Source organism: Sinocyclocheilus rhinocerous, unplaced genomic scaffold (assembly GCF_001515625.1).
Source record: "Sinocyclocheilus rhinocerous isolate Xijiao unplaced genomic scaffold, SAMN03320098_v1.1 scaffold1406, whole genome shotgun sequence".
NCBI lineage: Eukaryota > Metazoa > Chordata > Actinopteri > Cypriniformes > Cyprinidae > Sinocyclocheilus > Sinocyclocheilus rhinocerous.
In genome coordinates this window covers 1806022-1824348 of record NW_015647095.1, presented here as the reverse complement: position 1 = coordinate 1824348, position 18327 = coordinate 1806022, and the positions used below count along the sequence as shown (strand labels likewise).

The 18327-nt window shown below is 39.5% G+C and overlaps 1 protein-coding gene across 1 annotated transcript; it reads right to left on the bottom strand.

The window, feature by feature from the left end:
• Positions 1-6732: 6732 nt before the first annotated feature.
• On the bottom strand, positions 6733-10018 carry neurod4 (neuronal differentiation 4). The gene is made up of 2 exons (XM_016513105.1): positions 9807-10018; positions 6733-8550 (listed from the first exon to the last, which is right to left on the bottom strand). Exon 2 carries the CDS (start codon positions 8542-8544, stop codon positions 7492-7494), a length of 1053 nt encoding a protein of 350 aa, XP_016368591.1. The 5' UTR covers positions 8545-8550; positions 9807-10018; the 3' UTR covers positions 6733-7491.
• Between the last annotated feature and the right edge of the window lie 8309 nt (positions 10019-18327).

Genomic DNA, 18327 nt, shown 5'->3' with positions numbered 1-18327 from the left:
GTCTACCACTGGAGGGCTCCGTGGGCTCTGGTACTGAGGATTGCCAGTGTTTTGAGGTGCAGAGAGGAAAGAAACTATGTCCGTTAGGAAATTTTGTCTTGGTGTTGTTCTTAGATGAATGCTGTGCCATACTTTGAAATCAAATGTGAGGCTTTCTTTAGTGATAACTGTATAAACAGCTTTAGTTTGTGTGTTTGGGACGGGGTAGGCGAGGGATTAGAGATGCTATCTCATCTCCCCCTTCCTATGCCCTGGATTACTGTCTAATGCAACACTCTGGACACTGAGCCCCGATCAACTGCTTAATTCTCCTTTATCCGCTCGCAACAGAGCAAATAGAAAAATAAGACATTTTCAAAAACAAAAAAAAAGAGATGATGTAACACGCATCTAGAGGAGGAGCTCAGAGGAGACCCCTTAAATTCTCAAAATAACGATGGTCTGAAATCACGGTTTTGATTTCGCATAGTTGCATCATTATGTGGAAGTTTCTTTTTCACAACTTCACTAAATGATGCATTGTCCAGCAGCTCCCTGGTTCTGGCTATGCATGCAGTCGTGGGCGCTACAGGCATTTTGGATATGTTAAGTCTGTTAATAATTCAATTAGCATTAACAATTAGTTTTCTGCCTTTCAGCTGTAGTAGTTTTCATGCCTACATCACATGATGCAGCATACAAATATGAAAAACTGGTGCACAGTCCATCACTTCCTGTCTGATCACAGGGAATGACAGGTGTCCACACTCCACACTGCCTGGGGCTTCTCCTCTCAAAATGTGGCATATGGACAAACTGACAGATGTTCTCAACAGAAAGTTTACAACCTGAGAGCGCCATTGGGGAGAGCCCATCTGTTGCTGTGTGTGGGTCCTCCCCCTCGGCTCTCCTCATCTTACACCAGAAGAGGCTCTGCCACACACCCCTGCCTCACCTCCGCTCAGCATCCCCTCCTTTCACACATAATTCAACTCCCACCCCATTCAGCCTTCATGACACACTGAGCCAAATTAATGCGGAGGGACTCACCTGGAAGAGCTTAGATGAGCTCATGCAGGGGCCAAACAGACCAAACAAAGACCTATTCTACCAATGTTTGGAACAGACAGACTGTTTAACTTTTTTTTTTTTTTTTTAATTTTTAAGAACCAATATGTAATGTGGCAGAATGGTTTATTAGTCTGTGTGGCCGTGGACAGCAGTGGAAAAACAATGGTAAATTCAAATGATAATTAACGAAAAAAAATATTTTTTAATGTTAGTATGATAATATAAGTAACATTGCTTGTTACTAACGTCATGTGCGTCCAAAGTCTGTTATTTAGAATAAATGTTCATGTGATGGTAATAATTCTGTTTTAGAATTTTTCATTAAAATTAATACATTAATTAAAATCTAGAAACTAATTATATTACATATTAAATAAATATAATATTAACTTATTAATCAATATAATTTTGTATTGAAGTGATAATTCACCCAAAAATGAAAATTGTCATCAAAATTTACTCACCCTCAAGTTGTTCCAAACTTGTAGTATTTTCTTTCTTCTGTTGAACATAAAAGAAGATTTTCTGAGGAATATGGGTAACCAAAAATTTATTATGGAGAAAATAGTTTAGTAAGTATAGAAAAAGTTTGGAAAAAACAAAGTCAATGGGAACCAGAAATTATTTGGTTACCCACATTCTTAGACACATTAATAATAACATATCACAAAAGCAATTAACACACACACACACACAAATAACAAAATAATACACACACACACACACACACACATATATACATACATAAATACATACACACACATGTTCTACTTTCACACATTTATCACACATTTTCTGTAATTTCTGTAATATTTTCTGTAATTTGGAAAATTCAACATTGTTCATCAGTAAACATTTCATTTATGCTGACAAGTTTTTGTTGAACAGTTTCTCAGAACAAATTAATATTCTTTTTGATGTGCAGTATAATATTTGACTTGTTACGTGTATTGTCAACTTAGTAAAGTTATAAAGTGAACATATAGCACTTTAAGACTTTTCCATAAATGATCCTGTCTGAAACATCCTCTGAGTTCTCCCCACTTTAGACTTATGAAGGGCACCAGTACATCAGGCCTTTACTGTATAGATTATATATATAGATGATTACACATCTCTCCAATCTCTTTGTGACCTTTCCCCTCCTCTTTTCCATCTCTTTCTTACTTTTCCCATCCGTTTCTCTTTTACTCTCCATTACTTTGCATGGCAATCATTGTGAGCTAACTGCAGGCTCTCTCTCACACAGTCGGGCCCTCCTACCTTGCTTTCTTTTTGTGCCTCCTTCCATAGGGACCCCCATCTGTCCCTCCTCTTCAGCCATTGTGGGGGCTCAAAGCCGGGCCACCTCCACAATGCAGTGGGCGTGTAGAGGGGGAATGCAGGGTAAACATGACAGCATCCCCATCCTATTAGAAGCTCTTTAACTTTGACAACCCAGCACTCTCACAAAGCTCTGAGGAGACGAGTCTCGCCTCACAATGTCACTTTAATGGCTTGTTCCACCCTTCTGTGAACTCTAACCTCCCTTTACCTTTCCTCTGCTGTGGATCGTCTTTGAATTTGGCTCTCGCTGTCACTCTTTAGTCTGATCTGATCTCACAGGACAGGTGCACCGCCGTCTGCTGTGCTGGAAACCTATCCGGAGGAGCACAATGTGGAGAAAGTGGATTTTTAAAAAATCTATCTATCTGTCTATCTGTCTGTCTGTCTGTCTGTCTCATTTCTATCTATCTGCCCATCCATCTATCTATCCATCTATTTGTCTGCCTGTATAAATCATATCTGTCTGTCTGTCTGTCTGTCCATCATCCATCTGTCCGTCTATTTGTCTGACTGTATAAATCATATCTGTCTGTCTGCCATCCGTCTGTCTGTCTGTCTGTCACCCTTCCGTCTGTCCGTATAAATGTTTGTCTATCTGCCCATCCATCCATCTATCTATCCATCTATTTGTCTGCCTGTATAAATCATATCTATCTATCTATCTATCTCTGTCTGTCTGTCTGTCTGTCTCTTTCTGTCCTTCTGTCTCTTTCTGTCTGTTCGTCTGTCCATCATCCATCCGTCTGTTCGTATAAATCATATCTATCTATCTATCTATCTGTCTGCCTGCCTGCCTTGTCTGTCTGTCTGTCTGTCTGTCTCTGTCTATCTGCCCATCTATCCGTCTATTTGTCTGCCTGTATAAATCATATCTATCTATCTATCTCTGTCTGTCTGTCTGTCTGTCTCTTTCTGTCCTTCTGTCTCTTTCTATCTGTTCGTCTGTCCATCCGTCTGTTCGTATAAATCATATCTATCTATCTGTCTGTCTGCCTGCCTGCCTGTCTGTCTCTGTCTATCTGCCCATCTATCCGTCTATTTGTCTGCCTGTATAAATCATGTCTATCTATCTATCTATCTGTCTGTCTGTCTGTCTGTCCTTCTGTCTCTTTCTGTCCTTCTGTCTCTCTCTATCTGTTCGTCTGTCCATCATCCATCCGTCTGTTCGTATAAATCATATCTATCTATCTATCTATCTGTCTGCCTGCCTGCCTTGTCTGTCTGTCTGTCTGTCTGTCTCTGTCTATCTGCCCATCTATCCGTCTATTTGTCTGCCTGTATAAATCATATCCATCCATCCATCTTGCCACTTCAGCATTTTTTGTTTCTGTCTTTCTGCATACCTCATCCACCCTCATCCACCTCCTCCCGGTTTCCTTGTCCAGCTGCCTTCTAGCATACACCATCTATCAGTTTCATTGTACTCCAGCTCTGTACCTTGACCTCCCTGTTCTCCAGCCTATCCAGTGTGTTTGTGTGAGTGTGTGTGATGTGACTCATGAGGAGGAGGATCACAGCGTTAGCTGAAGCTTAAAGGCAGGGGATTACGGCAGCACAGACACTGATTAAAGCCTTCCAGCCTCCTATGGCCCCATTAATACAGTCTTAATCACAATGCTTTATCCCCATCTCCCCCCTATGGATCAGGACCTTTCATTTAGTGGGAGACTGCGTTGTTTGGTCAATGGATTTGTGCCAGAGAGACAAAAAAACTGGGGAGGAGTGAAAGAGGTTTCAGACTGCACTTTAATGTCCCATCATCCACTCCTCCTATCTAACTTGCTTTGAAAAATCACAACTCCAAACAACATATATAATTACCTCATGCAGAAAAGGAAGATGTGCTATTGCCCCAAATAGTATTTAAACACTGTATAGCCACACTTTAAGAAGTATCGGATTAAATGACCTGCAGAGAATGTCTAGTGAATGTCTTCAAGCCTGAAATGACGTTTAACCATCTGTGTCAAGGTAATATTTAGTGGGTGTATGAAGTCAGTTTCCCTCAAGTTTGCACAGGTTTTCTAGCAGACTTATCACTGGTGTTAAAGTAAGCCTGACCATCATAAATTTCACATATTTCTGTGTTAAATTTTACATACAAATATATATTTCGAAGAATGCCATTTTATAAATTAAAACAAACATTTTGTGGATTGATTTAGTTGAAAGATGTTTTATTTATTTATATAAATGCCTTTTGTTTTGAAATAGTATTCATTAATGCAATGAAATTTCTAAATTTCTTTTAATTTAAAATGGCTCAAATATATTAAGTTCTATTTGGGCCACTGTATCAGATTATCATCTGCCTTATTCACCTGATGTGGTCACAGGCAGAATAAATCCTTTGAGCTATGGCTGTATTAGAATAAGATTTACAATTAATTTAGGGTCTTTTAGGGTCTTAAAAGTATCACTAAGATTGTAGTATTATTTTTTTTATCATAAACTTTGTATGGGTGTTTGCAGTGGTACAGAGGTCACAACAATGACCATCTGCCCTATGGGAAAATTCAACCATCTTCACATGCCTTTTCATTTTTGCTAGCACATTTCTCCTCTGTGCCTTCTCATCTGTTTTCAAAAGATATGTCGACAGCAGCTGACAACTCTGAAATCGTTCCCTTATTTCAGCCCTGCTGAGTTCTGCACAGACGGCTGATGTATTGGCAATGAACAATGCCAAAGACTCTAAAACATCTTGTATAGTTTGTATAACTTCTGTTGGTAGTAAATTACACAGTTTTATGAGTAACTTGCTGAGATTGCAGTGGCATCAAATGTGATGAATGCTTCAGCCACATTTAATAGGACAATTCACCCATAAATGACAATTTTATCATCATTTACTTCATTTATTTTAAAGAAAAATAGATCAACCAGCTTTTTAACAAAGTCTGAGGTTTAAAATTAAATATAAGAATGAATAGGTTGTTGAGTACATTGAAAACATTCTAATCTAAATCTCACATTCTGTCCTTTCCTCATCTTCAGCTGCTCTCACCATCTCAACGTGTGGAACTATGTGTCATTTCAATGCCCAGCTGACCCACAAGAGGACAGGGAAAGGGGTTGCTCAAGAATAAGGCCTTGTTCACCTCCTCTGTTTTGGTTTACTCCCTCTCCCACTTTCTCTTTTCCCCCTTGCTCAATCTCTCTCTCTCACTAGTTTGGCCCCAGCTGTCCATCAGCCCCCCGCAGTTCTCCCAGCTGTCTCGGCTCTCCGAACGAACAGCCTCACAACAATGCAGGTCAGAGGTCGAGAGAAAGAACACACTGCACTTACAATAGACCAGTGGCGCCCACTAAAACAATCGCTCCCTTTTTCTCCTTCACTTCTCTCGCCTTGCCATGGCTGGAAAAGACAAACCTTTGGAGCAGCAGACGAGGCGGGGTCCACTTCAGGCAAAACACCCTCTGAGGCACCCATTCTCATCTTAGTGCCGCTTCCAACAATAAACACACGTTCACACACTGGTTCTCTGGCTTGTCACCCCATCATCCCTCTGTTTGTCCATTTGGAGAGGTATCGCATTGTCCGGTATGAGCACAGAGCTAAAGTCAACGATCGCCCTGTACTCCAGTGATATAAAGGTTTGTGGAAATACGTAGACAATGTCTGCAAACATTTCAGTACAGCTATGCGACATGCTACCAGAACCATTAAAAATAAATTTTTCACTTTTTTCTCCCTATACATCATTAACCCCCTTTTTGTGTGCTTGTTTTGTTTTGTTGATTTCCCCAACCATTTTGGCAATGAAAAGGCTGGGAAAATGCAAGTGAGACTGAAAGGGGATCCCATGACACAGTCACCTGTTCCACAGCTATGTGTTCCCATGGCTCCACATGCTCCACTGACTCCCATGCCCATCATAACACTAATATTAATCACTAAAATGGCTATTATACATATGATTCAACATCATCTTACAAATTCAGTGATTGCAATTTTTATTACATTTGTATATGTGTGGATGGATGGATGGATGGATGGATAGATAGACTTTTTTAATGTCTTTTTTTCTGTCTATGAATACATTTGGTCACACATTAGAGAAAATTCAGCATGCCTATGAAATAAAGATTAAGCATAACAGTGCAACATTATATTGATGATTATAATGACAAAATCAAATAAATATTGCATTATTATTTTGAAATGCACTGTATTTTTTAAATGTTTGGTTTTATTGATAAAATGATTAATCTATCTGGTTAAGTGTTTCATTATGTTTTCAGTATACATTATAGAATCTCTAAATGAAGAAGATCATAATAACAATGATAAAGAGCACAATGAAGAAACAAATTGTCATATTATATAAGAATATTTATTTTATTAAGTGCGGAACAGGTAAATATTTACAAACGCTTGAGCAAAATTACAAATATTGTGGAGAATGACAAAAATACATTAAACTGAATGAATTCCAATAAATAAATTAGATACTTTATGAGTATTGGTAGCAGTGACTGGCAGTGTACCAATGAACCAAGAAAAACAGTGCTGACAAATTGTTTCAAAACATACAATTGTCATCAAAATAAATATTAAATACAGTCATAAATAAATGCATTTGTTATGGCAAATGTAATGTACTAAATTTGTCCTTTTCCTTCATTCATTCTTTTTATTTATTTATGTTTTGTGTGTTTTGTTTAGTGGAAAATCAGCATCTGGTTGAACAGTGCTGAAAAAAACTGAGGTTCTTACTCTTACTGTATGCATCTAAAAATCTTGTCTATGTGTCAATTTTGATGCACTTTTATGGCGTGTGCACCAAAGTCGTCATCTTATTTGAGATGAAGAACATCAAGTGTATACAGAATACAAATCCCAGAACAATTAAAAATAACATTTAAAGAAGTAACAAACTCAGTCATGACAGAAACAAGAATAAATTAACAAAAAAATATGCATCTCTTTCTCAGTACTTCAGTTGCCACAGGTAGGTTGCGTTTCAGATACTCTCTCTCAGTGACCACTATGGTCTCTTAAGGGATCAGACAGGATACATGCAAAGTGTCTCCTTAAATGTGCTGCCCCCCTGGAGGCACACTGAGGAGCAGGAGGCAGGATTGCTGAGTGTCTCTGGTGGTCATTTCTGTTCATTCACTGTAAATGCTGCTCATCTGTGATGCCACAATGTGTGAAGGGGTAAACGGCTCGAAAGCCATGTCTAAAGGAAGCTCAAAACGGGAGCCTGGGAACAGCGGGTGACCCTGAGGAGCTGGAAGACCAGCCAAGGAGGAAGGTGGGTAAGGGTGTGAGGAGATGTAATGGGCGGCCTGGGTCGGGTGAGGTGTAAAGTTCCTCTCAGCCTCACGCGGCGACGGCTCCTGCTTGAGGGCGAAGTTGCCGCTGATGCTGAGTGGTGGAGTAAGAGGGCCGTCATAAGGTGGCGTGCCGCTGCTACATTCGTTGGGGGAGGAGTTCTCGTAGTTAGCCCCCTTGAAGCCCTTCAGATGAAGCAAGTGTGAGGCCTCCATTGAGCCATAGGGTGGACTGGGAAGTCCCGGTGAAGGATAGCTAATGGGGTGACCCTGTGGACCACCTACGCCTGGAACCCCACACTTTTCATCCAGCTGGTTGATCAGCATGGACGAGGGTCCAAGTTGGAGGCAGCCTGCCACAAGGTTGCTGGTAGGTTGCGAAAGCCCCTTGCATAGCATCTCCACAAAACCAAGGCTCTCGGGTGACTGGCCACTCTCCAGAACCTCCGATAGAGCCCAGATGTAGTTGCGGGCCAGCCGCAGGGTCTCGATTTTGGAGAGCTTCTGCGTCTTGGAGTAACAAGGCATGACGCGCCGCAAGTTGTCCAACGCGTCGTTCAGCCCATGCATGCGTGAGCGTTCCCTGGCGTTGGCCTTGGCGCGTCGGGCACGGAAACGTTCTTGTCTGGCTTTGGTCATTTTCTTCTTTTTAGGACCTCTTCGCTTGGGTGCCTTTTCTCCATCGAGACCCACTTCTTCCTCTTCCTCCTCCTCCTCCTCCTCCTCCATATCTTCACTGCCAAGCTCTACAGGTCTCCTGTGTAGCGCATAGTGACCTATCTCAGGTGTCCGGTCACCATCCTGTGAGCTGAGGTCTTCCTCCATCCATCCGAGAGAGCTGACAAGCTCAGTCACATCCTCTGGTTTTCCATAAGGTTTGGTCATCATTGTGATCTAAGGGCACAGTAGACAGAATTGTGAGTACATTCAAATCAAAATAAAGCCTTATTTACACCTCTGTGTTTAGATGTTCAGAGTAGGACTCCTCACATGAGTTAACCCTCATAATGGAGGCTTGACAGACAGCACTATTATTGTGATGATTATTATATAGCTTACAGCTCTATAATTCCATTTCTTCTCTCAATTTTAATGCTCCATCTAATGGCAAAGACTTTTTGTATAAACCCTTTGATTTCCGCAGTCATTTTGGAGACGCTGTCCAATCTGGGACACGACTGGATTTAGTCCACAGATAAAGCGCTCGGATTTAATTTGTGGGGAGCCTGTAAACCGGAATCAACAAACACAGTACCAAGCCACGCTAATACTACTAGAACAGTTTTGAATTTGATTTGATTGATAGACATCAGCATTGTCTCCAAATACAAATTTTTGTATTTTTGTTTTTGTCACAGAGATTTGTTGGCCTCGTGATATTCTTCCGTCGATGAATAGCCATGTTTTCCTTTAAAACTCTAGAACGCGAGATGTTTAGATTGTAATTAAAGTTACATTCCGTTTTGCCATTTATAAACATTCCTGGTATTTATGCATTGGAGCGTGTCATTCCTTTATAAGTAGAACACAAAAGTTTGTAATAATGAATGGACCGGTCGGCACACATTTCGACTGGATTAAATAATCTGCATTCTAAAATAAATCAATAAATACATTTTCGTTTTAATTGTTTCCTGAAAATGAAATAAAAATGGTTCCAAAGTGAAAGAGGTTAGTTAATTGCACTTTTTCGACCAGTTTGCATTTATGAATTTGCGATCTGATCAAATATGACATGCATAGGCCTAACTGTGACAAAATGCATGGAAACAAACTGGACATACAGTAGGCTATAGTGGTAAAAACATTTTACAGGCTAGTATGGATTACCCTGCGTTTAGAGCCAATGCTATTTTATTTTAACTATGTTTTATATAGGCCCTATACATTTCATCTTAATTCAGTTATGTGTTTAATTATTTTTAACAATGAGAATACAATTATGCTAATAAACAACTTTGTATTATTACGCAGAATTGTTCAAATCTGAATCTTGAAATAAAGCCTGAAATAAACATCTGATCATACATGGGTTTCCTACAACTTTAAGAAAAGTACCTTTGATTTTTTTGCACACCATAAGAGCTGAAAAATAATATACACATATTTATACAAATAGCCTAATAAAAAAGTATTAAAAATAACCGTACCTGCTAATGCGGCACTTGGCCTCACTTCGATAAAACTTGAAAAGGGTGGTCAGAAAGCCTGAACACACTATCAAAATATTGAAAAGAAATGCTGTAAAAAATAGAAAAACAAAGTTGCAGACTCCCCGCTGATGGTTTGTGTATGTCAAGTCCGTCTGCGCCAGTGCAGGTCCGTTAGCTCTCCATTGGTGCGTCAGAGCGCGTCGTATGCCTCACTGAAGCGCACTGACTCCCGGCTTCGACTTTCTAGCGATGCTCATAAGCTCCGCCCTCAAGCCCCCCACCCCTCCAGCTGATCCGAACGCGCGTGGCGCGCTCGTGGCCAAAAGTTTGACGACTTAAGTGTGTGCATTTATCCCCCGGGCTTTGTGTCTGAGGGTGTTCGCATTTGTGCGGAGGGAACGATGCAACTTCCCTTGCACATCAACCTTAAAAATCTTGCAAGGTGAGAGGCATTGCAATCTATTTGTCATTTATCAGAGAAAGGAAGATTGCAAATGTTTCTAACAGTAGCCTATTTGGGTCAATGACGTGTCGCTTATACATAGGCTATGTATTTTAATATATTACGTTATTCAAAATGGATTTAAAATGTAATTCATTGTACAATGTAGAACATGTTTTTATTTAGGCTATTTATTTATTTGTAGGTTATTATTTTTATATTAAAGGGCCTCAAAGGCTTTCAATTATAAAGGCTTTAAATTTGTTGATTCAAAATGTTGAACATGTTGGCATAATATTTTAGTAGCGTATTATTAGTAGAGTATTAAAAAGTTTGTTTTGTCGTAAATTATGTAGTAGTGTAATCAACATACAAGAAGTAGGTCTTTTAAACTTTAAAATAGAGAAAACACGTTTAGACCCTCATGACTGTCACCTTCATTAATTAAAAAAAAAAACATGAACTACTTTTTTATTGTTGAATTGATGGTCAGCAGCACATTAATTTCGTTTACTGGATTATGTAATACACCAGTTGATGTGTAGTGTACTATTCCAAATTGAAAATAGCCTATCATTTGAGACGCTATACAAATATCAATCTCCGCTTTTCTTTCGTGACCTAACGTAATTTTCTGCCCCAATAAAGCCCGCTCAGTGCTGGATTAATACCCCTGAGCCCTATTTGGTTTATGGTGAGGTCAAACGTTGGTCTTAACTCTAATTACAGTAGTCTAGTGTACAAAGATGCGCGCGCGTCCCAGTAAATGATTGTGACAGCTTGGTGCAGTGTGAGCAGGTGTGTGTGTTGTTCGCCCGTTTCATTCATTCGCTCCGTCCGCTCATTAGCACTCCTCGGCCCACCAAAACATAACGCTCAATAACTGCTGGATTAATCAAGCCAAAACGGTTTTGTTTCGCTAAGATAACTCACTCAGCCATGCATGCTGCGCCCGAGGGTGGTTTGCCCCACGAAATACTCTTTTCTGAAAAGATTTATTAGACTAGCCTAGGCCTACTACTTCATATGCAACAGATACTTACCTTACGCTGGGCATCCTTTAATTCACGAACTAATTATGTAAAGAGCACATGATAATATCACAAAAATGTTTATTTCAGAACTTTCTCAACGTGGGCGCCGTTTTAATGTTTCGCGAATGAAAACGACGCTGTGAAGAATGACAGGTTACAAGTTTCCTTTATTGCTGCGTTTTTAACTTTGCGTGGATCCTGGAGTAACATTTAAAATAAGAGAAATTTAAAAAGGTGAAAAAACTATATTGAACGTGTTAACAAGTTACTGTGAGAACGTGTAACTTATCCAACAGATTGTATAGCGTAGCCTATACTCTTTCCAACACAGCCTCGTTTTCATGCAAGAAAATTTTAATATTGCATCCACCCTGAATAATGTCCATTTATTCACATCAATTCAAATTGCTGCCTCGCGCATTTGAATGTTTTTTGTCTATAAACATATTTATACTAATATAATATTAAAATAATAAAATAAACATCCTATATAGTGCACTTTTTATACAAAGTTTTAGTTTAAACTACAGTATAGCTGCATGTATGTATATGGCACTTTGAGGCTTTTGCATCTGAACTTATATATACAAACAAGAAAATAACATTCTGTGCATTATTTAGCATTTATGAAGTTTTGCCCTGATATAGTTTGACTTTATTTGGCAAAATGGGGCTACTTATTATGTGTTCATACCGCAGTAGGGGCTCTATTGTAGTAGTGTGCTATTGACTGTGGGGCTTCAGGTCACACGTGTCCTCACACACTGATCCCATTGTATGCACCAAGTGTGCACATCTGTGGCCTAGAGAGTGTGCTCACACTCTGTCTACAAAAACTTTTGGTAACACTTAAAGTTAACTTCTAAAATTCATTCTAAAACTAATGCTAACGGATCAAATAATTACTATTTTTAAATAGCCTACTTTGAAATGCTGAAATTATAAAACATATATTGCTAAGATTTTTTTGACAAGTCAATCAAATATCATGCTTAATTTATCTCAATTTTTTTAAATTGCTAGCCACTATTTACATTATAACTGGTATAGAAGTTCACTTAGATAGTTGAAGGTTTAAGTCAAGCCGGACACTGGTGATTGATAAATGAACAGATGGGCTTAAGTGATGCGTCTGCTGCACCAGCGCTCACGCGCCAGTCGCCTGCCTACAATAATCTCTCGTGCGACAACACAATCAACACAATAGGACAATATCCATACTGCTAGTTCACTCGGGTGACGCTTCTTTCCTTTCACACAAAGGGAGGAAGGCTTCCACTTGCCGGCATAGATGTGATGTTGGCCTTCAGATTTTCGGTTTGTGTGGAGGTCATGATAAGGGTAACTTCTACATGCATTTACATGCTTAAAGGGTTACGTCATCCCAAAATGAAAAATTTGTCATTAATTACTCACCCTCATGTCGTTCCAAACCCGTAAGACCTCCGTTCATCTTCGGAACACAAATTTAAGATATTTCTGATGCATTCTAAGAACTCTCTGACGGCACCACACGCACTTCTCCTGCACTTGAGTCCTCGCTTCATCTCCCCGCACGCACCGTGACACACACACCACACGTATGGTGCGGCTGATACAGAACAGCATATTCTCCAGTGGATATTCTCCAAAATGGCGCTACGGTGACGCGGAGGAGACAGATTGTTGAATAAGTTATTTTTGTTTTCTTTGCATACAAAAAGTATTCTTGTAGCTTCGTAAAACTACAGTTGAACCCCTGATGTCACATGGATTACTTTACCGATATCCTTGCTACGTTTCTGGACGTTGATCATGTTACTCACATTGCTGTCTATGGGAGGGTCAGAGAGCTCTCAGAATGCATCAAAAATATCATAATTTGTGATTATTGTGTTTCGAAGATGAACGGAGGTCTTACGACTTTGGAACGACATGAGGGTGAGTAATTAATGACAGAATTTTCATTTTGGGGTGGAGTAACCCTTTAAGTGTGTTCAGAGTGGTGCTGTCCCATATGAACCAGGGATCACATGTGTGTCAGCAGTATGCACACCTAGTAACTGTGTCATGCTTCCCCAAAGATCCCAGGGTAACCCTGGTTCACCCCAACTTTACCTCCCATGAGTGTTTCGCAATGCTGTGTCACACCTGCAACCTGTATTGGGAATTACTGTGTTGAGCCCAAACGCTCCTCCCTTGTGCCCTACAGAAGGACAGCTAACTTAGGGACCGAGGTCTGCTGCATTTTCTAGTCCAGCTTAACCAGAAGTGAACACTACAGTCACAAGAGACCATTTACTCCTCTTTACCATCTGACCTTAATGCTTATAGTTTCATGAGAGCTTTCTCAAGTGTTCATGCAGTGGGTCTTCATAGAAAATCTGTGAATGCAGAGCCACGAGACCAGCGGTACTCAATAGACAACCTCCTGTTGAGACAGTTTAGAGTTCAAATTATATCCAGAGGAACAGCACACAGAACTCCCATGACCCGTTTCATTGTTTGGAGTGACAGCTCCACTCCCCCAACCCCCTCTGCAGTGCCAAGGAATTGCCTTTCTGCAATTATACAGAAAGTACTGATTGGACTTGAATATATTTCAGTGAATGAGACATTAAAATAATAAATTTAGGAGCCAAGTGATAATATTTGTTCACAAATTACAGAATTTCTCAGTAAAGATTGTCGTTCATAAGAAGTTCCGTTCATGGCATAGTTTCAGACTCTTGGCTTTTAACAACAGTTGCAGCTGTTTTAGAATACACACCATTCAAGAGTTGGGTGTCAGTAAGCTTTTTTTAAAGAAATTAATATTTTTCACGATGTCACGATGCATTAACTTGATCAAAAGTGACAGTAAACACATTTAAAATAATACAAACATTTCTATTTTAAAGCAATGCTGTTCTTTTGAACTTTCTATTCAGACAAAAAAAACCTAAATATGATTTCCACAACCGTTTTCAACATTGATAGTAAGAAGAAACCTTTTGAGCACCAAAATCAGCATAATTAAAATGATTTCTGAAGGATCATTTGACAGTGAAGACTGAAGTAATAGCTTTTGAAAATCCAGCTTTTGCCATCACAGGAATAAATAACATTTTTAAATATATTAAAATAGAAAACAGTTATTTTACCAGTTATTTTAATTTAATTCTATTACTGTTTATTTCTTTTTATCAAAGAAACGCTAAATTGATGAGCACTGGTGACTTCTAATAGGGTGTTTATCTAGTTTTTGCTAATTAGTTCAAATTTGATGCCATCATTGTAGTGATCATAATTTGTACCATAGAAATACTGTTTTGAAAGAATATTTTTGCTTGCTTGAAAAAAAAAAAAATATATATATTATAATCTCATCAAAACAAACAAACAAACAAAAAACCTTTTTATATAAAGCAACTCCCTGATAGTCACCGTAGGGTAATTTGATATATGCAAAACAATAATCAAGAAAAAAAGGTATATGTATAATATAAGATCTTTTTAGAATATTTTTTTATTAATTAATTAAAGCAAAAATCTTGTGGACGTGTATCTATACATTAAGTAAATACACTGATGTAAAGCTTGCAGATGATCATATTACAGTAACAACTGCTGATTCGTTTCACAGAAGTCATAATAGAACACAGAAGTTAGAGACTGTTTTAATTAGGGATGCACCGATACCACTTTTTCCAGCACTCGCCCGATACCGATACTTTTATTTTTGGTACTTGCCGATACCGAGTACCGATACCAATATTTTTATTGCATTTGTACATTTTTTAAATACGATACCAGTATCGGTATCGGTGCATCCCTAGTTTTAATGAATCTCTTTAATTGACTTAATGAAACAAAACCTGCTACAACTTGCGTACGCTGCAGTGTTTGTTGTTGAGTGCAGGACCCACTGGCACACAAAATGATACCACATAAGGTTTTCTGAAAGGATTTCTGTTGAACATTTTTTGTAACATTAGCAATCGTTTTAATCTGGAGCTTTGCTATGAAGTTTTTGCTGAATGCATTACACCAAAAAACGTCAAATCTTCAACAGAAACCTGACAAGCCAAAACAGACTAATCAAGCGCATCCACCCCCTGTCAACACTTCAGTGACAGTTAGTAGGACGTGTCTCCTTAAGCACACCAGCGATGACTTAGCACTTGTTTACTCTAGCTGGCTTGTTGTGATGCTGTTGTAGTTCCCTTGGTTGAGAGTCCTGCCAAAAAAAAACCCACACACCCACAACTATTGCCACAAGTGAGTTATCCTTTTCTGCAGTCCCAAGGGACCTGTTTGGAGTGGGAAGGGGGATTCGTCCGCCTCTCTGACAGATGGGTCCTTGTTTCTGTCTTTCTCTCCCTCACTCCCTCTCTCCTGAGCTCAGACACAGACCCACTCGCTTAGACTGAGATTGAACGAATACAATAGGAATTAAAGCCATGCACACATGCTCCCTCTATGTCTTCTGAAAGCTGAGCCCCTTGTAATAATTATAAAAGCAGGGGTGTGTTTGGGTGATGGGGGCTGGGCTGTTTGGGAAAACTTTGATAAAAACTTTGACTTAATGACTTTTTCTAACTAAGTTTGTTAAAGTTGTAAATAAACTATTCAACCAAATAAACTTTCGAAATATGAAAATAAATGTTCAGTGTCATTGAAGAACCAGTTTGTGCCATAGAAGCACTTTTCAGCGAATAGTTATTAAAATAACCTTCTTTGTCTTAGTGTGAAGAACAGTTTTCCACACCATCGTCTTCTTAAAGCTGCTTTTTAGCTGAACTAATGAATTTTACAACACTGACACTGTGATTTAACTGAATTAAATCAACATTGAACTGACTTGAGCTGAATAATGACACTTCTTCTGTGGAGCTGTTTTTTTTTTTTTAGCATAATTGGTGAATTTTGCAAAATCGACCCTGTTATTGAACTGAATTAAATCAACTTTGAACTGACTGGAGTTGAACAATAACACTATTGTCTTCTGTAGAGCTGCTTTTCACTGAACTGAACTCATTTCATAATTGAAAGGTTTAATGGATGTTCTTCATCTGTTCCAACATGAAACCTTTGTTTTTAAGAGTGTGCATGTCCAAAATAGATTCTGAAAACGGAATTGTATTCCCTTAAGAGAATAATAGAGAGTAAGAGTGCGTCTGTGTTTTAAAAGATATGTGTTGTAAAGGTAATCCCAGAGCTCCGGCCTTATCTGCTGCTTACTGGAGCTGAATACAGGAGTTCTCTGGGATGGATCCTGAGGGACAGGAGAACAGCCTAACTCGTGCTCTCGGACACTGGGGAGAAGTGGGGCCGAGTTTTATAGCTATGGACTTTTAACCTCAGTAATACTCCCTTCATCAGCGCATTATTACTAAAACCGTTTCTTTTCTCCATTAAACACACTGAAATCATGGCCAATGAAGAGCGAGTGGGGGGAATTGGGGAATAAAAGCCAGTCTGCCAGTTTGTGTAAATCAATCCCATATTATATCAAGTGCCCACTGCATAATTGGAAGCGTAAAATTGCCCATTTGCACAATATGCCACCTGCAACCCTTCTCTAGGCTGCTCTGCTATTGATACGATAGCTGGAGAGTGTCCACGCAACACCTCTTGCAATTTTTCTAGCGATTGCTTGGAAGTCACGCAAATTCCATTCTGTTGGGGAATTTTGAGGGTCATACTGGCTATTAGAGCCAACGGAGGATAATTGAACCATTCGAATGAGCCGAATACAATCACTTATAGTTCCAATTAAGGTGGTCAGAGAATTCCTCTCAAACCACATTTTATAAAATGAAGTGCTCATCCAATCGCAGCCCATCCTTTTCCTGAACCCCAACCCCGTTGGGGTGAGCTGTGAGAGATGAGGGAGAGGGGGAGGGGGGTTCCATCTGCTTTGCTGGCTGTCCTTTGGGACGTGGGCATACCCCAAGGGGCTGTAGCATGGGAAGGATAGAGGGAGGGGAGGATGGGAGGGAGTGAGAGAAGTTGAATAGATTACACCCATGCACTAATCAAAGGCCATAATCAGTATGCCCAAACACAATAGGCAGATTTTGCCCATTCCTTCTTCTAGCTTCTCCAACAAACACAATCATTAGAAGATTCATAAGTGTCATAAAACCAACTGCAACTGGCGTTTCGTAATTAATGACATGAGTGCGCAGATTTGCAGGGTTTCATTTCAACAAATTAAAAGATTTCGGAGTGTTTGGCAGGGGGCCACAGATTGTGTGTGATCAGGTGCATGTAGCCCACAAGTGGAATAGTCTGATTCCCAAAGTGGTTTACGGCAATATGACAAACACAAAGGTGATAAGTGGTCTGATTTCATTTTTATAAAATGAAATATTGTTCTCAAAAATATTAACACAAATAAAATAAAAATCATTCTGAATATGCAGCTCTTTTCCCACAGCATTGATAGAAAACGCAATATGCATTGGTGCAATGCCAATGAGCCGATATTTAAATCAGCCCAATGTATTGGTTTTTGAAGTATTCTTCCACTTATACAGACGTTTTGATGCAGAAAAACAAATGCCAGCTGGAAAACACTACGGCTTCTGATTAAATGAGATGAGAAGTGATTGTTTGTTTGCTGCATGAAAGACAGAGAGACAAAATAAAAGGAATCAAGTTGCATCAGGTTTCATGGTTTCTCATCAGCTCGGACTTGTTGAGGGATGCCTGGATCTGAAAGCCGCGGGTCTGTGTGGGTACCCCTGCGTTAAGCATCCCATTGATTGAACTGCTCCTCCAAGGCAAAAGCAACTTCAGTGCTTTAGTTAACACCCCTCCAGCCAACTGCAGGGCTTTCCGAAAGGCTGTCTGCCTCTAAGCTGCCTGTCTTCTAGGCTTATTGTTTCGCGAGCCCTACACAGTCAATATTAAGCTTGGCTAATGTGATATAGAGGCAGCTGGAGGAGCCACAGATATTACCATGACACTACAGAGTAAGGGGTGTAATGCCATTAAAAATAAATCAGGTGGTTTGATGATTTGGCATGGTCCGGGGATTCTGTGAGACATTAGGTGGGGCAGTTGCTATAATTCT